Consider the following 25,156-nt stretch of genomic DNA (forward strand, 5'->3'; position numbering starts at 1 on the left):
TAAAATTAAATCCCTTTTCTTATACCCTTCTAACATCCTCAACTCCTCATTAGCTACAAGGACCATCCAAGAAACACCTACCACCCACAGAAGCAATCTGAGAACTCGAAACGGTACTCCAATTACCTCTTTAAACCTATCAGCTAGAACCTTTAGCAATGATCTTATAAACACTCATAATCAAGCTAATAGGCTTAAAATCACCAACTCCAACAGAACAACCTTTCTTGGGAACTAAGGTGAGAAAAGACCAATTCATACTCTTCAGAGATGACCCATCAGCATGCAACTCCTCATAAACCTTAAAAAGATCTGCCCCAACCACATCCCAAAAATTGTGAAAATAAGGCTAAATCAAACCCACCCAGGCCTGGAGCTTTTTTCCCTATCCATACTAAACAGAGCTTGTTTTTTCCCCTCCTCCTGAAAAGCTCTCTCCAACCAAACCTGTAACATAATATCAAAAATGGGGCATCTACCTTCAGCCTCTCTATGAAAAAATCTATGGCTCGTTTGATTCAGCGGAATAACTATTTCTTGGAATAAGATGGAATATAGTTTAAATTTTGGGAATCAAGGGAATAGGAATAGGCATTCGCAAACCAAACGTAACCCTAGTGCTACAATCCCCCTCCTTAGCCCACTTAAATCTAATTCCTTCTCCCAACTCTCCAATGCTATGGTATTGCTACCTTGAGATCTTTCAACTTCTTCATAAATCTAAACCCCTCTCAACCCTCACTAAAGCTAGTACCCAAGAGTCCTCAACAAGATTTAAAAAAAAAAAAAAACAATTCAGTATCTATTAAGTACATTTTCTGATTCAATACCTATCAATAGGTGGTGCCAAACGAAGCTGAACCTCATTTGCAATTTTAACACAAGACAGTTCTCAAAGTTCTCGAGAGTACCACGGAAAATCAAAGCTGCAAGCATGCTGTTTTTTCTTTAACCCATGTTTTGGGAGAAGTGCACAATTTGTCTTTTATAAAGACTACAGATATTTCCTTTCTCACTGTTTTAAATTCGAACTAAATTTTATTTTTTTTACTTGCATGCATTTCAAGTAGATTTGTAATTTGTAATTTCAATAAAGGTCTGTTCAATTTTCAGGAAAATACCACCAGAAATTGAAACAGAAACCAAGCCAGTATGGCAAAGATTTTATGGGAGGATTGGCTATATGCATGAATATTTTCATTTTATTCTGCTTCTAACAGTGAAGAGAAACAATGCAAGGTAAGCAACTATATGAAGTAAAAAAACAGCCAGCATTTTATAAAGATGAAGTATATGATTGGTTAAATAAATTACCAAAGCACAAACTGCTAACAATTAAACAATGGCATCTAAACTAACATGAATTTGATAGCAAAGTAGAGCTTAGGAGAGGGTTGCCAACCTGAGCAAGAATGTCATTCATGCAGTCACTAGTATCAGCATCTCCTTGGCCCAATACATGCAAAAGCTTAAGCAACCTGATGTGGAGAAAAGGATCTGTAATTCCAGCAACGTCATACTCAGGCGCATATGGACTGTTCACAACATCCTTTAGAACTTTGACCACTCCCTCTGTGCACTTCTATAGTCATAGTAAAAATAAATTCTCATCACAATATAAATTTAGTAATTTCCTGTGGAAAATATTTTCTTAATAAGCAAAGAGATATCCATAATGAGAAGAACCAAGGGGGTGAGCTGCAAATAAAAGAAAAGAATTTAAATGAAATTACATCAACAAAATCAATTTCAGCTTGATGATTGAGTATTGACTATTTTATGTCCACCACCACCCCCACCCCCCCTCCCAAAAAAAAGCAAAGTTGTAAGCCACATATCCTTTACCGTATTGAGAGAATTTTTCACTCCCTCAAAAGCCCTCATATCCCTTTCCTTTCCGACAAGCCAAAAAACAGTAAAGGGGATCAGGTCAACAATCATGTTCCTTTCTCAGTAGTCAGAATACCCTTCCAAGCCCAGAACTCCCCCAAAACCAAGCCTGCTGCAACCCTCAAGTGATTCCCATAATGTTCAGAGCACAATCTAACATACTCTGTTCTATTACAATCAACAAGGAGTGGTGCACAGCATAGTTATCAAAATGAATTACACTTTTGATTCAACTCACTAGCATTCAGTTCAAATTTAACAAGAAAATTAAAGTAGGAAAGAATTGATCATGAATATTACAATTCTCGATTCAAATCAGCAATTCACAATTCAGTAAGCATGCACATCCAACCCAGATCCAATTGGTTCCCAATCAAACCCTACTATTTAATAATTTTAAAAAGCCACTATTTTTAAATGCAAAAAGCCTTGAAACCTTTTCCAAAAGCCGCTAGAATCAAAGTATACAAAATCTTTCTATTTTTATCTCTCTTTTGAATTATTTGCAATTTTTTTATTCCTCATCTTTTCTAAAGGGTTTGACAATTCAATAAAGTCTCCATTTGACTAATTCTCCTGAAGAACAGTTTATATTGAAGCTACAAGTGTTTAGATGAGAAGAAATAAATTTAATGTGAAAATTCTCCATCTAATTTGACCCATATCAAGGGACATGAACCATAATTAACATTAGCAAAGTGGAAGAATATATATTTTTATACTCAAGATTAATCATTAAATTCAAGGTCAGCACAATACATCCACACACGGAGGTTAATATGTCCTAAGCATGTGCAACATCATATGATAATAATCAAAAGCACTTTCAGCATCAACCACATACTAAATTTCCTGCAGCAAAGCTATGGTTTAAGCGCTGCCTTGTAGCCCCAGTCACATCAAGCTGGCTACAAACTAAAATAAGTCAGGGGATCAAATTTGCCAGATGAAAAATTCCAATCTTTAAAGCATCTTCGCATGTTTAGGTCTATCCTAGTTTGATGTTGACCAGTCACAAAATGAAAAATTCTCCAGATCCTGTCTATACACATGTATATGCTAGCATGAACTCCAAATAAAACAGAAACAGGTATTCATGGAATTTTTTCTGCACAAAGCTAACAAAGAAGCTTCAAAATTTTCAAAATCCCACAAAAGTGCTTGCATTATTAAACTAATATATAGACAAATATGATGATAAAGACACGCCTCCAGTTACCTTCCTAAAATATTCAAGGGCCTCTGGACTGACTTTGCATAGATCTGTACAAAGCTGAACCCCAGTAATTAAAACTCCATGGTGCTTTTCTTTAATCAGGGAAGCAGCAGAATTTATAAAATTTTCTGCAAGGTCTGGGACTTTCCTTATAATCCTTATAGAACATAATGCTGCCTGCATTACAAAGAGTACAGTCAATAAACAAAGAAGAAAGATAAGAATTTATGGATCAAATTAAAGAGAAGGAAACTTCAACTTATCCTATAGAGCAAAAATATGCATGGTTCAAATAAAAATTTTCTGTCAAGAAAGTTCAAAAAACAAAAATGCAGCATTTTAACTTAATCTTTTTCAAAGAAGGTATTTCTGGCATAACACAGCAAGTGAAAGAAAGTGAAACGGATAGAATAGTGTAGTGGATAATGATAATCTTTTTCAATTATCTATTTGGTGCTTGTCTGAATTTGCATTAGTCCATATTTTTACTCTCTGGTTAAAAAATAATAGTTAATAAAAATTGATGAGTCAATCCCACATATCTAGCTCCCAGCTAGCTAATTCTCAACAATTGATGAAACCTAGGTGTGCTTATTTTGATGGTTGTTCAAGTTCTCATGTTTTCCTAAATTGGTTGGATGACATAGAGAATTATTTTATTTGATTTGGTATGGACTATCTGATCACGAGAGTTTCTGCTTAGCTAAATCAAAACTTCTTGGTTTAGCGAAGCAATATTGGCAAAAACTCGAAAGGGACTAATACTATCGTGGAGAACCTCTTGTTGCCACATGATCTCAAAAAAAAAAATATTTTCTAAAGGAAAAGTATGCCCTCACATTCTTACAAGGAGCAACTAGTGGACCAACAGTGTAGTCTTAGGCAAATTTCTTTTAGTGTCACCTATTATTGCCTTAAATTTAGAGACCTCATGTATCAATGTGCTCTTAGTGAGGAACCTTAGAAGGGTGATTATGCAAGAAGGGTTGAGGGATGAAATCATAAGGTATATATATGTTCAAATTCAATCGTGTTCCACTATTCTATCCGAGGCTTACTGTAACGACCCGAATTTAGAATGGTATTTAAATAATAAAGGTAAGGAAATGGAGACCGGAAACAGAAGAAAGCCGTCGACTTTGTCAACGAACGCGGATGCATTTTGGAAGGAGAAGAAAAGGGAATGGAAACAAAATAAAATAACGAAGGAAGCTGCCCAACTTCATCGACGAACACAGGGTTTTGTCGACGAAGGCTTAAGAAAATTCGTTGACGAACACAGGGCTTCATCGACGAAAAAATGCCGGGAGGGGTTTTTGAGCTAACTGAATTTTGTCGACGAGGAGTGGATTTCGTCGATGAAATTTGTGAAGGACTCGTCAACGAAGGTCGGGCTCATCGACGAAATCCTATTTTATAAGAAGGAAAAATCCGGGAGAAATATTATTTTTTTACGAAACCTCTCTCTCTCCTCTCTCTCTCTCTACGGTTCCCTCTCCCTTCTCTCTACGTTTTCGGCCCCACCAATCGTCAGATCGACAATCCGAAGTCACCACGACGCTCCTGGCAGAGTTCCCTTCAAATCTGTTGGGAGCGGATCGTGGGAGAAAGTTAGTTGGAAATCATCCCAGAGTTGAGGTAAGGCTTTTAAAGCCATATTTGGTTTTGCGCTAGTTATAAGAAATGTTGTGCATATGAAAATACTAAAGTTTAATACTGGGGGTTTTCAGTTTCGGAGTATTGGTCAGGAAACCCCTCAGGTGTTAAACTTGAATGCTTTTGGGTGAAACCTTTCTACCAAATACTTGGGTTTTTAGCAGTTGAGGAAAATATTGTGCGCTTCGAAATACTGAACTTTAATTCTGGGATTTTTCATTTTTAGGATGTTAAGTTAGGAACCCTGCGGGTGCGGGGCAGTTTTATTAGGGGCTTTCCAGGAATCAGGTAAGGGAATAAACTAAACTAATATTGCTTTGGAAAATGTTTATATATATATATATATATATATATATATATATAGCTATAATTTGATTTATGGAAAATGTATATGATTATGTATATATATCTCATATTTGCAAAATACTGTGAAAATGATCGTATGTTGAATATGTGGAAAATCTACTGTGTGGCATGAGTTAAAATGTTATGAAATGCTGTTTTCTGGGAATGTGGATGAGATGGATTTTTACGATGGAAAACCGGAGTACGGGCCGAGATGTTTTCATATATATATATATGGATGTGATTTGCCGGCGTATGAGCCGTGCTATGTGATTTGCCGGCGTACGGGCCGTGCTATGTGACTGTGATTGCCGGCGTACGGGCCGTGCTATGAGATGTGATTTGCCGGCATACGGGCCGTGCTATGTGATTACTGTTTGCCAGCGTACGGGCTGTGCTATGTGTAGCTGGCGTATGGGCCGAACTATGATAAAATGTGTAATACCGGCGTACGGGCCAATGATTTTCATAATACATGTATATATGTGAAATGATATGATTGATGTGAAAATAAATGATATGAGATATTTATGTATCACGGTTTCAATATATGTATATGATATCAGAACCTGGTTGGCTTGGTTTAAGCTAGCACTTGCACGGTACCGTTGCTATGTGTCCATGGTCCCCGTGATCATGATATCTGTGTTAACGCCGCTGTACGGAGTGGTATGAGATTGGACGATCGATGTGGTTATGTTTGAGGAGTGTGTTGTTATCGCCCCTGGTGTATGGACCAGTCTGGGTAGACCCATCGGACCTACAGACTAGATTATCGACTTGACAGTGGTCGGCCAACCATTGTCAGGTCTCGCCTTCGGGCCACACAACCCAGTCGTGCGGGGGTAATACATGACAACAACCAGCTAACCTACCAGGATTGTTTTATGTTATTATTATTATTATTATGACATGAGTTAAGATATGTTATGAAAATACAGTATGTTCTGCCGTGTTGATTTATATATATACATTTTCCCAGATTTGATGAAACAGTACCAAATGTGTTATATATATATGATATATGTTGAACACAAATTACTCATGTTGCCACACACTAGTATTAGTTTATTTCCTTTACTGAGAGGTGTCTCACCCTAAATTTTATTAACTTTTCAGGAGTCCCGGATAGGAGAGCGGGAAAAGCCCCGCAGAATTAGTGTTGTTTATCTGCCCTCTGCGAAGGGTAAGTTTTGGTAGGGACAGTTAGATTTTGTAGGAATTGTCCCTAGATTTATTTTTGGGTTGTAAATACTGAGAGTTAATGGTTGTAGTACTCTAATATATGTTATGCACATTATGATGAGATGTATATAATTTTATATTTCCTGCAGCGTAGGCTTCTGCTGTATGATTTATTATATCCTTGGTACCCACGGGTCCAGGTGGATGGTGACCTGCTGAGCTAGATTGTGGGATATGTAATATTGATTGTATGATGATATTATAAAAACAATATGTGGAAAAAATAAAAGAGCAGGTCGTGACACTTACCACATGGCTTTGGAAGCTGAGAGATTTCTCCAGCTACCAAACCAATACATCACTTCCTATCTTAAAGAATTTCATGAGTCTAGATCAATTTCTCCATGGTCACAAGGTATTCCTAGATCTTCCCAAGATGCTCAAGGGAAAACTCAAATTGTTGAGGATAAACAATCAAATATCATAGGCGCCCCATGCAATGTTGTGTAACTGAGCCTCACAACTACTTAATGATTTGCATATTATTAGTGAACAATTTTTTGATTCTTCCGTGGACATAAGTAACGAATCTTCTCAAAAAAAAAAAAAAAAAAAGGTCGATGACTTGTCTTTAGTGATGCTAAACATTGTCGAAGCCTCTAGACCTGAGATAGACCTTAACTTGTCTCTAAACTAGGTGGTTGTGACTTGCAACAAACATCAAGACGAGTTGCCAAGCCCTCCAACCTTAATTTTCTGTTTCTAACCCAAATAGTCAGGAACAATTGGTTGCTCCTGCGTTTGTTAAAAATTCTTTAATCAAGGAACTTCTTGTTGAAAATCCCCTTGAGATAATTTCTCCTTAATCATTAAACTTGTGCCTGCATCCAACCCGCCTTCTCCCTCTACATTTTCCTAAACAAAATATAATGAAACATTGTCCATCATCCTAGAATATGGACAATACTTGCTTGAGGTGTCAATAGATTTGGATAAAATTTCTCGTTTGGAGGACTTGCTATTTTATCAGAGGACATTGTAGGCTTCTATGCGACTTGCAGTTGGAGGATTGACAATGCAATGGTGATTGACAATGCAATGCAGATTGAGCCTCCTCCTGATTTGCCTACAATGTCAACTTTGTTCCCATTCATGGAGTTAAAGTAACAATGTCATTACAAAACTCAAGGTGGAGTTTTCTCTAACAAAGGGAATTTGCTGGAGAACCACCAATGGAAAACTTTAGATGTTTCTATCGTAACTAGGTCTTCTGCCTCCCCCATCTTTGTTCTTTCCTGTTCTTTCTCTATTCTCTCTATATTCTGCTCTGTCCTTGCTGCCCAGCAGCCTCTTCTCTCTTCTCTTCTATTCTGTTCCTCTTCTCCTCATTTTCTTCTCTTCTTCTTCCAATTCTCTCCCCATTATTGAATAAGAGAATAATCAAAACAGCTTTCTGAAGAACAGTGGAGATCTTGAGAGGAAGGGGCCCGAAATACGTGTAATTTTAGAAATGATCCAACAGAAGTCTTGAAAAAGATTGTTTTCCACCAGATCTTGATAATGCTCAAGCAGGTATAAATTCTATTCATCGTTATTTTGATCATTTGATAGCTTAATGAGGGACCTTTGTCTTCTCAGATTTATCCTTCTTTCACCCTTCACACTAAACTTGAGGTAAAGAAGGGTTCACATATTTATTTCTGGAAAGACCCTTGGCTGGGAAGGCTTCCTTTTCCACTTCTTTCCCTCATCTCTATCTTTTGAGTTCTGAGCAAAATAGAGTCATATCTTTCTTTGTTGGGGATCTGAGCAGTCCTTTGGTTTCTTGGAATGATGGAATCTCCATTTTAGGAGACCTCTTAGCAATAGGCGGATCGTGGAGTTGTCTTCTTTGTTTATCTTTATTGCATGGGAGTAAGCTTCTTCAGGGAGGAAGGTTCTTTCTTGGTCTTTGGATCAGTCGGAAGTGTATTCTTGCAAATCTTTTTTTGAATTCTTGATCTCTTCTAATTCTTCATTCTGGTCTATCCTTCTACTTGGAAGGCCAAGTCTCCCCCAAAAATTAAGGCTTTCACTTGTTTAGTTGTGCTTAGTAAAATAAATACTAATAACTTGCTGCAAATCAGAAAACCTTTGAAGGCTCTCTCCCCTGATTTATGTGTGCTTTGTTAGAAGAACTCCAAGACAGCTTCGCATCTTCTTTTGCACTGTGAATTTGCTTGGATGATTTGGAATAAGCTTTACGGTATTATGGGGAGAGCTGGGTACGTCCTTCTTCAGTGGAAGACTTGTTACTTGTTAGCCATTTCTTTTGCAAGCTTTGGAAGAAGGATAGGACAGCTTTACGTAAGTGTGACATATTTGCAATGTTATGGGAGGTATGGCTAGAGCACAGTGCTCGGATATTCTCTGGGAGGAAATTAAATTGGGTGCTGGTTTGGGATAAAATTCAGTATTTGGCCTCACTGGGGTGTGTTGGTTTTGGATTTCAGAGGGATTAGATTACAGGAGTTAAAAAGAGATTGGAGGAGCATGCGGGCTCATCGATCTTTTCTCTCTTTGTTGTTCTTAGTTGTTTTTTTCAGGTCTATTCCAGATCTTTTTTGGGAGTTGTCTCATTCTCCCTCCTGTAAATTCTTTTCCTATTAATGAGTTTTACTTCTTTTTTTTGTTTTTGCTATCAAAAATAATAATAAAACCACAAAACAATTCACTTCATGCAACACTACAATTTTTGGCAGCACATTAGACATAAACACCATTTAGTAAATACTTACTTTTTTCCGAATATTTGGATCTCGAAATTGTAGCAATCTTTCTACTTCTGGTGCAAGATCACGAGCCATTTCTGCTGAACAAATATTCCCCAAAGCGCAAAGAGCAAGTCCCACAATATACTGGTTTGAATGATTGAGATCTCTGCGAACAAGTTAAGGTTGGCAAAAAGACAATAACATTGTTCATCTTCCTCCTATGTATTCATGAGATCAGTTACCAAGTAGAACAGATTGAACAAAAAATTTAAAAAATTAGAAAGAGAAAAAAAAGGATAATATGCATGAAATTTTGGATACTGTTTCAATGAGTTCGTAACCAACATCAAAACTTCTTGTCTTTCATCGAGAAGCAACATAAGACCAAGATAACCTATTCTCTTCTCTGGAAATCCAGCAGCTGCAATCAACTTCAAGCACTCCATCTGACCAAAATGAGTTGGGTAACCTAGCATGTGAATGAACATGAGCTTTGCCAGGTTACGATGTCTATAATCATGATCATTTTCACTAACGGCGGCACGAATAGCAGCACATTCTTTTCTTACAACAGCACGTTCCTCTGCGGCAGTTTTGCAAGAACGTATAGCCCGAATCATGTCCCTGCAGAATAACAGTTAGCACATACAGTTCAATGTGTTCAGAGTTGACAGCACAGGTTTATTGCCCATCACCAATGAAAGAACGTACACTTTTTTTGGATAAAAATGGCATTAAAAAATCATTTATATACATTTATACATATACATACATACATACATATATATATATATATATATATACTTTTTGGATAAAAAATTTAAACTTTCACAGAACTAAATTTATTGTTAATCAAAAATTTTTATTTGGTACATTTCATTTAAACAAACCACATGATGTGCAACCACCACCCCCCCCAAAGATGAATCATGCTGCAACCCAGCACTGGCAGATCACAACCCCTCTTTTTCTCTAGAACAAAGACATTAGTTTATCCATTGTTAAAAAGATCTTATTTTAATTTCAAATTGGCAGTCATCACTCAACCACCTCAACACTATGGGTGCTGATATTTAAAAAAATAATAATAAAAAATAACAATGGTTGGAAGGAAAACTCATACTCATTTTCATGGAAGGTTCATTTTTAACTAAAGAAAAAAAATATACTGAAGGGTTATATATATATATATATATATATATATACTTTTCAGATAAAAAATTTAAACTAACATAAAACTAAATTTATTGTCAATCAAAATTTTTAATTTGGGTACATTTCATTTAAACAAACCACATGATATGCAACTCCCCACCCCCCCCCCCCCCTCAAACAAACAGATGAGCCATGCTGCACGCCAGCATTTGCAGACCCCAACCCCTCTTTTTCTCTAAAACAAATGTCCATTATTAAAAAGATCTTATTTTAATTTCACATTGGCAGTCATCACTCAACCACCTCAAAAACACTATGGGTGCTGCTATTTAAAATTAAAAATAAAAAATATCAACAGTTGGAAAACTCATATTCATTTTCATGGAAGGTTCATTTTTAAATAAAGAAGAAAAATATATTGATGGATTTAATTATTTCATCACCATGCCCAGCCCCTTTTTTATCATTTTTCTGCAAACATCCATCCCATGCTCAGTTCAGTGCCATGCTTTTGCTCATGCAACACAAATACTTTGGAGTGCAATATTTTCAACCAATTTTTTTGTGGATTTTGTGATCATATACATTAAAATTGAGTTTTAAATAATAGGGATTTGATCTAAAAGATTCTTCATCAAATAATCCCCTACCTTTTTATCATTCATAATTCCCCAACATTACACATTCATGGAACAAGGAGGGAGAAAACCAATCATTTCATGGCCCATTAACTTTTTGTAAAAATAATCTAATTTAGATCTACAAGAATTTTTTGAAATAAATTTCTGAACAATTGATGCAAATTATCAGAACATCTTTCGCCCTTGATCAACAACTACCTATCGTTAAAAGCACAACTAAGAGTGGTAAACAGCATTTGCTACCATATGGAGCTTGCAACTGCTAGCAAACAGCAGTAACTGTTCCAACACACACCAGCAACACAAATTAAAGATCACAGACTATGTTTTTTTTTTTTTCCTCTCAATGATACAAGTTTCATTGGAAAGAAAACAAAAAATTATGAAATGAAAAGCTTGGCACACTCCAGCCCCATTGTTGCGGAAGCTTACATATATGAGAAATATTTTCTATTTGAAATCTATTGTTTCTTAGCTGTTCAACAGTATATGTCTTAAAGCACAGATAGCCTAGCCATGTAAGTTAATAGGCATTATACAATCACATGTCAGTGTTAGAAATTCACTATTTAATCAATCTTACTCAAATGTTAAACAATCCTAAATTTTCCTTTTCATCATGAATAATTAATACCAGATACTGAAAATAGTCACTCTTGAATACTAGCCAACCAACAAATTTTTTCACCTCAACTTTTTTTTTCTTTTTTTTTTTATACACAAAGATTTATATTAAATTAAAAAAAAAAAAAACCCAAGCAGAAGGAATGAGCATCCTCTTGTAACAGTGGGAAAAAAGCATGCAAAAATACAAAAATAAAATATAAAAACAAAAACAAAAGATATAAACTGGAAAGATAATGCCCTCTAGTCCCTTACTAAGTTGGTCAAAGTAATCCCATAGTCCAAAGTGACACCAATAACACCACCAAATACCACGAGTGATCAAAAGAAAGAGAAGTCTTCTGAAAACTCAAGCATGGTGTCCTATCCCAATGCACCAAATCACTGTTTTGTCTCCACATATAGAAAGCAAATCCCCTCATATCACCAAACAAACTTATTCCAAGATTCTCAAAAAGGGAGCAATGAAAAACAAACTAGAAGCAACCACAACAATCTGATAAAAATAAAAAACAATAATAGAAAAACACACACTAGATGACAAAGCTTTTTAGCCTCCTCCTTTTGGAGTAGATTGATTTATTAGCACTTTCAAGGGCCACAATCCACATAAAAAGCCCAATTTTGGAAGGAATCTTAGGGGCTATTCAAGATCACTATCAAAAAGTATGAAAATGAAAACTAGACACAAAAAACTTTAAAAAAAAAAAAAAAAAACGAAAAACAAAAACTTAAAAATGAAAACCAAGAACCTGTTTGGTTAATATTTCGAATAGTAAAAACAAATTAAAAACTTCATCAAAGTGTCTAACAAATACTCATTTTTGCCATTGAATCAAATAACAATTAAAGATATGATTAAAAACTCAAAATAAAAAAAAATTAAAATTATTATAATAAAAACAGAAATTACTAGAACTAAAAATAGTTAAAATATTTTTTAAATGACTTATTTTTTTCAAAATTTTAGAATTTTTATAGATATTTTTATTTTAATTATATTTTAATTCAAAGTCATTTTTTATTTTAACTAAAAATTATGTATAAATTGAGTAATTTGATCCATAAAAATTAATTTTGGACACTAAAGTACTGTGTCAACAAGTGCCAAAACAACTGCAAACATAAAATATGGTGTTTTGTGTTTCTAAAAAAAAACAGAAAATTGATAACAAAAATAAAAACTAATAATGTAAACCAATGTTGTAAGATGTTTCTTCACTATACAAAATAAATTAAAATAAAAATAAAAAATAGAAACCATAAATGATACCAAACAGCCACTTGAATTTTCAAATAAAGGAATGCAAACAAAAAGGAGCAATACTATGAACATGCATAATATGAGCAAAGAAATTATTTACAAAAAGTCCAAAACCCAAGATCAAACATTCCTCCCCACCTAGAAAGGATAGGATTCAAGAACATTCAACATAATAATTCCCTTTCTTTCAAGCAGTGAAGAAAATGGAAGTTTCAAGAAGACAAATCCCCTTGAGAATGGAAGACTTAACAATAGAAGCAACATGGAAAACAAATAATCAATAAAACGGGAAAAAACTCAAAAGACAGAGCTTCCCCAACCCAAGAATCTTTACAAAATCAAATCCTTCCGCAAAATAGCCACTTTAAACCTCACCTACAAGAATATATGTGTCAACTTGAGAAATAAATTTCCAAGAATTACCTCAGCTAACATCCACCCAAACTTTAGCTTTCGTTCCCCCCCCCCCCCCCCTCCCCAAAGTCCATAAAGGCATCATAACCATGTCTACACCAAGAAGGCGAGAAAGATGTTTTGAGACACCAAATTGCCCAAGCTCAACCCCCTCACACTTAAATCCACAAAGAAACCCCAACCAAACCAATGATCTCACTTACTAAGCCCACACCAAATTATAAAAAATTCCTCACCATCTTCTCTAACTAGGAAGCTACATCACAAAAATCCTAAATCATGACAACGAATACAAAAGATAGAAGAAAGATGGGCATGAATTCACCCAATCCTCTAAGGTAAACTAAAAGCCCCTCTACTCTTCCAACATCTTAGAAACTCTCAACCATAAGGTCTCAAAAAGAAATGGACGTATGAATACCACCCATGGGAAAACCTAGATAAGCAAGACGTCCATCAATAATACTACAGCACCAAGGCTTAGAAGGAAAGAACACTAGAATCGACAATAATACACTCAATCCCACTTTTAGACAAGCTAATTCTCAAGCCAGAACCCTTCTCAAAGAATTACATATTAGTTTGACACACTGCAGAACCCACTAAACTACTCAAACAAAAAGGAGTGGTATTATGTACAAATTGAGAACGAGAAATAGATGCGTCTTCAAAACCCACCCGAACCCCCCCTACACGACACCCCTTTGCCCATCATCAAACTCAGCACATCCACAACGAGAGTGAAATGAAATGATAACAAAAGGATCCCCTTATCTAACACCCCTATAGGCTTTAAGACTATGCTTGGAATCATGTTTAACTAGAATTCAATTCAATTCATTTATAAATCCAGTAATGCTACTTGGAGCAGATAAAATATGAATAAATGAATGAATTCTTTAGCTCGGTACCGCAAATGGAAAAAACTTGTTGAGTCATTCTTCTTATTTTATTCTTTATTTAAAAAAAAAAAAATTGAAAGAGCATTTATATATTGGAGACAATAGGCAGCATTTTGTTCCCAATCTCACTTTTTTTAAAAAAAGAAAGAAGAAATTTAGTAAAGTGTGAAAGAAAGTACAATGAGGAGCATAAGAAATCCTCCTTTGAAGACAAAAGGATGAAGAATAAAAGATACAATCCAAAAAAACAGCCATCAAACTCACAGTACATTTGAAAAATGCACCCCATTAAAACAACCACTGCAACAGCTCAAAGGGAAGCCAAACAATGAACTCTTTCCCATAGCATAGAACATGTCATCTTCTTCCTTGTAAATAAATAAGCATTCCGTTACAACCAAATACCCAACAAAACTAGACAGCAAAAGACCCACATCTACATGAGACCAAGGCCGTACCTCCCCCAAAACAAGGAAATTGCCAACAAATCCTCCGCCAGCTCTAGACAAAACCAAGTCTCTCCAAACAAACCAAGAACTTATTACAAACCATTTAAGGTCAAGTTTGTGATTCTCACACAATGTCCCTTACATAAAATTGTAATTCTTACTCTATTTCATTGCACGCCGAACACCAGATTTAACTGAAAATGAAAATTAAAAATTGTGTGATTTATAAATCATTCCATTAGAGGTTTCTATTCGCTACAACTAAAAACGCGTTGAAAGACAACCCCCAATCCAATTACTCCACCTACACTCACATCCCTTCTTTTCCAACACCCTGTCCCAAAACCTCCAACAAACACCATAATGTATACTCCAGTGCAGTCTTACTAAACCTCAAACCCTAAATTCGAGCTATCTTTCCATTTTTCCAACATAGAATACGCTTCTCTGGTTTCATCAACTTAAGCAATCATCTGCAAACAACATATTGTATGGTACACCCTCCAGCATACGCCAAGCGAGTTCAACCATAACCAAGGTGAAGAGATAACAGTTTAGTGCAGATCTCCAACATAAACCTATTCTAATTGGAAATGCACTTCCTATGCTAGTCACTGCTTCATCATGCATGCCCTCAAAAACCAAAAAAAAAAATCCTCCAATTTCGAGATCTCAATGTACAATAGCAAAAATTACGCTACTCCGCCAAAACATATCTTAGTCAAAAACAGTTCAAAAAAATAAAAAACAAAAAATAAACAGGAACGCACCTGATCTCTCAGCATGTGTGCGCGTGTGAGAGAGAGAGAGAGAATGAGATCTAGTGCTCACCTTAGACGCGTTCCGGACGAGAAAGGATTCATGATTGGGTCCGTTGCGAAGTTGGGAAGAGCTCAATCAGATGCGAGCGAGAATCAAGCAGAATCAAGACGCGATCAGTCGCGAAAGTCTCGAATTGAGTGACGGAAGTGGCGCGGACGAACCCTAGCCGAGAATCAAGATCCGTAAAGACGACCAGACGTGATCGGAGAAACGAACAGAATAAAGGAGTGCAGTGCAGATAGATTTTGGATCTGAAGCATATGAGGGCGCTTCCTTCCTCTTACGATGGGGGCTCTTCCCTCTCCGTGCAGTTGCAAAGAAATGAAATGAGAACGCCAGCACTACATCTCCGTCGGAGTGGTGATTACCTTACCCGCGAAGGAGCCGCTTAGGTCACTGCTGAAATGTGATTGGTTGACGTGGATATAAGCATGTGGACAACCTCGAAGATTGGGTTGCGTTTTTGGTTCGCACGGGCGAGGATGGGATTTCATTGGCGGGGATGGCTTTCTAAGGTCACCGCGGGTAATGGATCTATTTTTGTTATTACACATGTTGGTGACAACTATCCAAATACTATAGGTTCTAATAACGGCCTGGCTTTTCCTCATTTTGAACTTGTTGGCCACTTGGGAGTTTTTTCCCGTTTTAACCTTTTTTTTTTTTTAAATATATTAAATAATACCTCATTCTGAGAAGTATTTCCCAAAATGATTCTAACGTAATCTCGTTAGTTCAAGTAGCGATTTTTAACCAAATCTCGCTACTCCAAGTAGCGAGTTTTACTCTTTCATAAAGGGTTCGTAGTGACGCGTGGCAATTCTCGCTACTCCAAGTAGCGAGATTTAATTGGGAGAAGTAACACTTTGGCAGCCACGTTTCGACGCGTGTAATTGTCTGCGAATCACAATTTGACACGTATTAAATCTCGCTACTTGGAGTAGCGAGATTTTGTTGTGATAATTAATGCTCTGTCATCTCCTTTTGAATTACCTCCACCCGGATTTTGACGTGTGGCAAATCTCGCTACTCCAAGTAGCGAGATTTGCTTCAGAATAACCTCGCCAGTTCTTCCTCCTTTCTTGCGCGAACAAAGTGTCTGTTGCAGAGCCGAGCAGGTGACCGTTGAAGGAAAACAGCAGAGCAGGTGATCGTTGCGGGTTTCATCACATTACAAGTTATATAAGGAGATGGGGTAAGTTATGATTTCCATGTTCAGTGTTTAGATTTTTACGTTATTTTTTATTTCATCGAAAGCTTTGATAATCCGAGAGAGAGTTTGTGATTTGTGTTAAAAGATTCGTGGACAAACACTACTCTTAAGGTTTGTATTTTATTGTTTTGGTATTTAAATTTAATTTTTTGCTGATAATATTTTATTTGTATTTTATTGTTTGGGTATTTGAATTTAATTTGTTGCTGATAATATTTTATTTTTTTCATTCAAATTGTTGTTCAATATTTATTTATTTATTTTGGATTGTTGTTTCATTGTAAAATGCATTATCTTTCCTGCCCTAGAAATTTTTGAAGTTTCATCCACTCACAAAATTTGTTAAATTTCCTTCTACTCTTTTAAATATAATTGTGCAATTATAATTAGATCATATGGTTTACTTTCAAAATGGGAAATTTTGTTATTCAATTCTTAAATTTTCTTGTACTGTTTTTAATATAATTGGGCACATCCACTAAAGTTGTGAACATAACATGTAAATTGTATGATTTTAATTGATACTTTCAGTTAATGTGAGTGTACATTATAATTATAAATTGTATTGTCATATGTATAAGATCTTAGGATCTTATACCTTATTTTCCAGGTTATTAATAATTATGTTGAAAATTTTAAAATAAAAAATTCTGACTCTTATATTAATGCTAAAGAACTAAAAAAAAAAAAAAAATGTGATATTTTTATAATGTACAAAAAAAGAATCTGAAAATTGAGAATTATTTTCTAAACATTGAACACATCCTTAGGCTTTTCTCTTCCCTTTATTTTTTTCTTTTTTCTAGTTAATTTAGGGCTATTTGAAAAATTAAAATTTGACAATATGTTTGGTTAATATTTATGAAAATTAATATAACTTAAATTTTGTAATTAAAAAATATTTATGTATTATTTTTAAATCAATTGATATTTTAAATATATAATTAAAAAATAAAATTACAAAGAATATATAATAAAAATATTATAAAAATAAAAATACAATTTATTATAATTATTTTAATTAATTGTTGTACTATCCAAATTTATTTTATAATAAAATCTTTTTTTTACATGACAATTGAAAAATTGTGAAAAATATTATATTATTGCTTTTGTAATTATATATATATATATATATATATATATATATATATATATATATATATATCTTACTTTGAATTCTATTTAAATTTTTTTCATAAACAGTTAAAAATTGAAAATAAAAACTGAAAAATGACCACATAAAGAAACATATTTATATAATATGTTTTCTTTTTCACTTTTCTAATCTTTAACTAAATAATTTTATTTTATTTTTAGATTTATGAATTAGTTCTTCAAGAAACTAATAAAAAAAAAATTAGGGCCAGCACAGCACAATGATGCATATATATATATATATTGATTGTTGGATGCTACATCTTCTTAATTTCAAAAGTTAACACATAGGATAAATCTTTCCAAATACTTAATAATTGATTATTAGTACCTTTCACAATAATTCCAATAATCTCTCTCTCATACATGAGACTCCAATTTTAACCCATCTTGAGAAGAATGTTAAAACATGTTTTTGACACTAGTATTTGGGGTGAGATTTTTTCCATATTTATATATATATATATATATATATATATATATATATATATATATATATATATATGTATGTGTGTGTGTAGGCTATGAAAAAAATGTTGCTTTGGGAATGTGTGTGTGTAGGCTATGAAAATGAAAGAAATGCACCAGGATTATCACTTGAATGTAAGTAATATGGACTGGATGAATCATCAGAAAGATTGATCATACGATGACAATTTTGAGAATTGGTAGAATTATCAGCAGAAGTCATATTTGGAATTTCTCCAAGAAATATAAAAAATTTGCAAATCAAAGAATTTTTCTTTGTAAAGACCAGAGATAAAAGCAATTCACTTGAGGCTTTGCAATTTGATACCAGAATAATGCCGATACAGAATACTAATCTATCAGCTTCTCTTGATCAGCGTCAGAATTTTTCTGAATATTCGTACTGCTCAGAATTTGGAGGCGCAGTGTGGTTAAAAACAGAGCTTTCATGGTTTCTTGAAACTTAAAAAAAATTGCGGAAGGGAAGCAAGTGCTCTGATACCATGTGAAGTTTTTACATAAGCTGAAAAATTCTTCTCTATTATCTGCTTCAAATACAGAGTATATGTTTGTATTTATATAATACAAGAATCAAGAATAAAGAAAACTAACTAATCAGGCTAACTAATTAACTAATCTTCTCTTCTTCTAATTTAACTTGCGTAGCTTTGGATTTCAGTTCCAACTGTTCAATTCTTGAAGCAATATTCCAACACTTATTTATCTTATTATTGATCTTATCATGAATGATGGAATCATTATATTCAATATAGTATGCATGGGTCAATCTGCATATTTTTTTTGTTTTACACCTCGTAACTCTTCCTCAGCCAGGCTTGGGCTGAATAGAGGAGCAAGTACAAGTATTAGTATAAAAAATGCGTCCTTTGTCATTAATATTTACTCGCAGTAATTGCGGCCTCTCGGGAGAATCGATGACTGCATCTTTATTTATCATTTTTGGGGCTGTCCACCCGAGACAATCCATTCAACGAATCAAAAAACACCACAGCACAAGGAACCGAGTTTTTTCCTTTTTTATCATTTTTTAAAATATAGATATTAAATAATATTTTTTTACAACACATAATCAGATCTGTGTTTTACAAAAAATAATCTCCAGTGACACGTGGTAAATCTCGCTACTCCAAGTAGCGAGATTTGTGTTTTACAAAAATAATCTCCAGTGACACGTGGTAAATCTCGCTACTCCAAGTAGCGAGATTTGGTTAAAAATCGCTACTCCAAGTAGCGAGATCTGTGTTTTACAAAAATAATCTCCAGTGACACATGGTAAATCTTGCTACTCCAAGTAGCGAGATTTGGTTAAAAATCGCTACTTGGAGTAGCGAGATTACGTCAGAGTCATTCTGAAAAATACTTCCTAGAATAAGGTATTATTTAATATATTTTTTTTAAAAAAAAGTTAAAACGGGAAAAAACTCGGCCACTTGGCCATTGCCAGCACTAACTTTAGGAAGTGTTTGATTACCTTAAAATTATATGACAATGTGTTTACTGGGCTTTTTAATATTACTAAAAAAAAATGATGAAAAACAAAAATTAAAAATTAAAAAAAAATGAGTAACTTTATCTGTTAATATTTTAAAATTATAATAAATAAAACTTTGATTGAATAAATGTTTATTTTTTGTCTTTGAGTCAAATAGTAACTAAAAACATAATTAAAATAATGTAAATACAAAAGCAAAATATAAATGAAAAATATTATAATAAAAATATAAATTCTTATAAATATCAACTTAGTTATTATATGTCAAAATTCATTTTTTAATGTTACAAGAATAATTGAATTGTATGTAATGATAATAGAAAAAATAATTTCTTTTAAATCCGGCTAGCTACAACTCCTTATTTGTTCATGGGTCCCTTATTTGCAAATAATGTAATTAAAATATAACGATGAAGTATGCTTTTTATATGCTAGGTAATTAGAGTTGCACTTTTCTGTATGAATGTATTCTAATTCAAATTTCAAAAGTTATAATTTTAAAAAAAGTTGAAACTATTAAACTACAATGATGCCTTTGTATAATAAATCTTCATCTTTAGAAAAGAAAATTTAACATTTTGAAACTGTTTTATTTTGAGTAGATTTTTGTTATTTAACATAAAATCAAAACGCTTTAAAATAACAAATTAAATGTGTTAGCAGTACGATGACATAAAAAACTGGCACTGCAAAAATAGGGTTTTGGCCACGTCTAAGTGACCGAAAGATATTATTTTCATTTTTTATTTTTAATTATTGGAAGCTCATTTTTTTGGAATAATGCATTAAACCTACTTAAAATATCTAATTTAAAAATACTAAATAAAAATTCAAAATTCAAAATAAATATTTTAATTAAAAGATAATCATCCATACACCTGAGATCATCCAAAAGTCATAATTTGCAACCAGGAGCTTGCTTTTTAATAGCATAATTTTAGATAACTCTGACTATTACAGTTGTGATCCAAGGAAAGAATACGCTTGTTCCTAAAAAAATTAATAAAATATATAAATGAACCAATATATTCAATGTACACAGAGGTTTTTTAATTGTTTTTTCACTTATAAGAAAAACTACATTGCATATAAGTTTGGAGTTTGAAAATCATCACGGACCTGCATAAAGAACACCAAGCAAATGAGATTCTTGCCAAGAAATTTGATAAAACGAGAGACTCCCATTTCCTAACATCATCAAAGATCCAAGTTCTGCACAACCCACAAAATAGTATCACAATGAAGTAAATGCCACAGCAGGAATTTCAAATGAAACCCATCAAACACACGGAGCTAAACCACAATAGAATATCACTGGATGCTGAAGAATGTATAGGAACAATGCAGCTCACAGGACTCATTATTTCTAAGAATCTTGCTGGTTGAAGCAGTGGGTATTGGTAGATGATGTACTTTTTTATTATTTTCATTTATAAAACTTCTAAAAGCATGGATTGTAACATTCAATGCATGAGATAAAGGATTTTTAAATCTTCAGTTTATATATATACTAATGGTTAATTGACACAAATACTTATTGCATGTTTAGTACATAAGAATGGAATAGAATGAAGAGGAATGGAATCAAATTTATCACTTGACTTCTTCAAACTCTCCATTCAAGTTTTCATTTCATTTCTTTTTTACTTCATTCTATTCTGCAAACCAAACATGTCGTTAATTGTAATAGTACGTACTAATTTTTTAAAATGTTCCAAATGTAATTGTCAGGACTAGTCTCATGAACTGCATGGATTTGCAACCCAGTCCAATATCTCAGCTAAACAGCACAACAATGCCTAATGACCTCCCATGGGCAGCTAACAGGAAGCCGACTTGCAGACTCAGCAGCCAACAAATTCAAATATGTTCTCATAACATGTGCCTTGTTAGATCGTGGAAGCAACTGTGTTCCATCTTTTCTATTAATATGTCTGATTTTTGATTGCCTCAGTAGTTTTTGTATTTTTATAACTAAGGTGGCATGGTTTTTAGGTACCGGTGCACAAAACCAGAAAATTTTATTTGAAGTTGTTTTTGGTTAAAATCAACAAAATTTAGGTACGCTGCACACAAGAAGGTTCTCTTTAAAGTTGCTTGTGGTTGGACGCCTTACAGGTAAAGTTTTTTGCTATGGACCTTGTGGGTGTTGGGGGTTTTGTGTGAATTCATGGAGATTCAAGTCCAAGTCTGTTTTGTGTGAATTCGATGCTTTTTTTTTTTTTGGGTTGGTATGCTGCAGCCTATAAGTCTAGTGGCAGCATAGCATTGGCTGTGGTTGGTGAAAGGTTGGCAACTCCCAACTGCTGTGTACTTTACAGAGCTATATCCATCATTACAAAAGGCATCAACCAATATAAATCAATGACTGTATCTTCTGAAATAGCCGCATCTCCAGTCAAGATTAAATAAAATCAAAAGAACCTGATTTTTGAATACACTTCCGAGCTACCCAAGGCTGCAAAGACACAATGCACAATGGCCACATTTGATCAACAAACAAAAAGGAGGATGTTTGATTGAAAGTTCCTAAACAGAGGTTAATGCTGCATTTAAGAGTATGAATTTCAGATCTTGGATTTGGATTTCGGTGGATTTAGACAAATTTTAATACAATTTTGTATTACATTTTATTCAAATCCAAATCAAAGGCCTCTCCAAACATGGGGTAAGAGTTTATTGGTAAACGTCATTGGATTTGTGCTTAGCTCGATACTGCTATTTGCATCATTTTCCCAGTAATACAATGATGTGCAAGAAAATTACTGGAAATTAAACCCAGATGCAGAGATCTTATTGCCTTACAGGATGACCCAATGGCCCAATGGCAATGAACAGAGACAAGAGATCCTTAGCAGTCTTCAGCTCATCTGGCTGTGCTAAATAGAACCAGGGTAGGGCTTATATATATACATGTAAAACATGGTAGCTAGGCATGCAAATCACCTGGTTTTATCTAACAGGCTGGTCCACTGGGTTTTATAGTTTATAAAACATGAAAAATGATTTTCCCTATTGTATGGAATCCTAGCACATCCTCTACTCATTCTTAGAAGTAGTTTAGACTTTCAACACCTGGCTTCATAATCACCATTATTATTATTTCTAAAATAAGGCAGTTAAAATGCAATTCAAAGGCTGGAGCAATAAGGCCTTTCGTACTGAATCTAATCTAATTTAGGCAATGCATAGTGAGAAAGTAAATTTCTTTCAAATTTAATGCACAAATTTTAAGATGACGTCCAATGAAAAATTCTCTTTTAATCAAAAAGCCAAGAATAGGAACTTGAAAAGTTGGAAATTATGTAAACTCTCTAACTTAAGTCAGGGTCACTCAAATAGTTTTTGACAAGTACATTCAATCCTTTCCCTGGAATCACCAAAATTACGGAATCTAAGCTTTAGTTCATTGGCAAAGAAACTAAGGCTGAGGACTAAGGACCTAATGATCCTATGTCTACTAAAATAAGTTGGACATATAGATTATGACAGATTACCTAAAGAGGGAAGTGATGATAACAAGAGCCAAATGAAAAACAAAAGGACATGTATAAGCTTGTGGATTGCAGCATCCACAAGCTGCTCTCCTCTCCACATCACCACAACCTTTTCCATAGAGGCTTTTATTCATAAGGCAGAATAAATTAACCTGCAGCCCTCCCTCCTTTTTCTAGATTTCTGTTTTTGTGCATTCAAGCTGACCAATATAACATTGCCACCAATATAGAAAATGCTTCTCCCCTCTCCAGAAGCTTATTCACTGCAAATGCAATAGGAGAAGCAATAGCAGGAAAGAAATCAAGCTAATTCTCATAACGTTTTTGGAGAGCATAATTCTCATGACGTACACAAGTTTCAGTTATCTAACTCGGAGAGAATTTCTACACAACCTTTTAAAAGCACTGCACCACCCAAGGAATCAAGCTAATTCTTAGTAAACCTGCTGGACTAGACACAGATCCATCCAATGGTAAGCTCCAGTCCTACTCCTAGAATAGCATGGTTTCATGTCATAGTTAATGCAGCAAACTAAGCATCTCAAGGAGCAGCAATCTCATATATAAAGGTGTACAGTTCCTATCAATACTTCATCTGCCAATATCCTTAAGAAAGCTTACTTGGCTGTAATGGACTTGAGTTGTTTGTTGATACCCTTCCAATGGGGAAATTTGGAGAAGGCAAAATGATAGGTTCAACAGTGAAGTAAAAGGATGGTTCAGAAATATTTTAATGCATATTCCAAGGGGAGAGAGAGAGAGAGAGGATAGGGAGAGGGAGGGATTACCAGCAGGATAAGGGAGTTGGGGCTGGTGATGGAGAGGCAGTGGCAGGCTGGACAGCGAGGGCATTATTTAGTGTGACTGTTGATTCAACCTGAAATATATGGCCACAATGTCTCACATTAAAGCACAATTCGCACCTCAACTTGTCAAATACAACAAAACAAAAAGCATCACCATCCAAATTAAACAGTGAAAATTAAAAAGATAAAAAAATAGAACTCTTTCTCAGTGCTGTACAATTTCCAACAGACAAGCTTATCCTTGAGTACAAAAGCTTTCATAAACACGTAAGCTACACTTACCAAAAGCTTCACACCCTCCATGATTAATTGCAATCAATCGTTTCAAATTTACATATGCCTCGCACCAGAAGCTATCATATTCTCGATAACATGCTTTTTCAGAGTTTTGTGCTGCATTAGAAACCCACATACCACAATAGAGATACTAAAGTACACTCACAAAGACAGACGCCTTAAATAGGGGCTTAGCAGAAGAAAAATGACATGAGAAAGAAGAAAAAAGACACAGAAGTAATATCTAAACTGAGGCTATACTTCCCAAAGCGCTCTGGGGGAGGGGCAGGGTATGCAAAGTTGCCAAGGCCCTGGTTAAATAGGACTATAGCTACTTCATAGCTCAAACGAGGTCCTGCTCAAATCTACCAAGAAAAAGGAAAACAGTCGATATTATGCCCAGAAATCTCAGTTTAGCAAATGACACCCCCAAATCCAAAAACACTGCCGATGTTTCTACCTCAAGATCACATTCCTTCCAAACCTTCTTTACCCTTGCACATCTAATTGATCTGATCTCCAAATGTCAACATCATCATAATAATAAGAACAAATATATAGGCTTGCAGATTAAAAGGTACCTTTCTTAACAGCAATGATCTCCTTCTTGCCAATACTCCAGTGTTTCCTTGCTTGCGATTGCATTTCTGACAAGTGACATCACAACCAATGAGAAGAGGATCCTGCAAAAAACTCACTTATATTAGCAAAAAGAAGCTTGCAGAAAGGCTTTCAAATAGAGTTATGCTGTAAAATACACTCAAACAAACAATACTGTTGTAATATGTGGCTCATATATTGAGTGAAAGGCATGTATAAAGAGAAAACATGAAGAAAACGGGAATGCTGACTTGCAGGAAGAAACCATCAATGGTTTCCCAGTAACCGTCGATGGTTTGGTCCAATGCA

General features: G+C 34.6%; 2 protein-coding genes across 6 annotated transcripts in view; both read right to left on the reverse strand.

The window, feature by feature from the left end:
- LOC131144335 (AP-1 complex subunit gamma-2-like) overlaps positions 1-15,657 on the reverse strand; it is a 58,371-nt gene extending 42,714 nt beyond the window's left edge. The window contains exons 1-5 of one of the 2 annotated variants that reach the window (XM_058092910.1): positions 15,326-15,657; positions 9,367-9,669; positions 9,070-9,211; positions 3,110-3,283; positions 1,403-1,582 (exon numbers count right to left, since the gene is read on the reverse strand). In XM_058092910.1, coding sequence (XP_057948893.1) covers positions 1,403-1,582; positions 3,110-3,283; positions 9,070-9,211; positions 9,367-9,669; positions 15,326-15,357 — 831 coding nt within the window. In that variant the 5' untranslated portion in view covers positions 15,358-15,657. The remainder of the gene's footprint in view (positions 1-1,402; positions 1,583-3,109; positions 3,284-9,069; positions 9,212-9,366; positions 9,670-15,325) is intronic. The other variant, XM_058092909.1, reaches the window with a different exon arrangement.
- Positions 15,658-20,504: 4,847 nt separating this feature from the next.
- Positions 20,505-25,156, reverse strand: part of LOC131144336 (putative pentatricopeptide repeat-containing protein At5g13230, mitochondrial) — a 44,867-nt gene continuing 40,215 nt past the window's right edge. The window contains exons 2-4 of one of the 4 annotated variants that reach the window (XM_058092914.1): positions 24,829-24,930; positions 23,954-24,042; positions 20,505-20,880 (exon numbers count right to left, since the gene is read on the reverse strand). The gene's annotated coding sequence lies outside the window, so the exon portion shown is untranslated. Of the gene's footprint in view, positions 20,881-23,953; positions 24,931-25,156 lie in introns of all 4 variants that reach the window. The other 3 variants (XM_058092911.1, XM_058092913.1, XM_058092912.1) reach the window with 3 other exon arrangements.

Source organism: Malania oleifera, chromosome 12 (genome assembly GCF_029873635.1).
Source record: "Malania oleifera isolate guangnan ecotype guangnan chromosome 12, ASM2987363v1, whole genome shotgun sequence".
Classification (NCBI taxonomy): Eukaryota; Viridiplantae; Streptophyta; class Magnoliopsida; order Santalales; family Ximeniaceae; genus Malania; species Malania oleifera.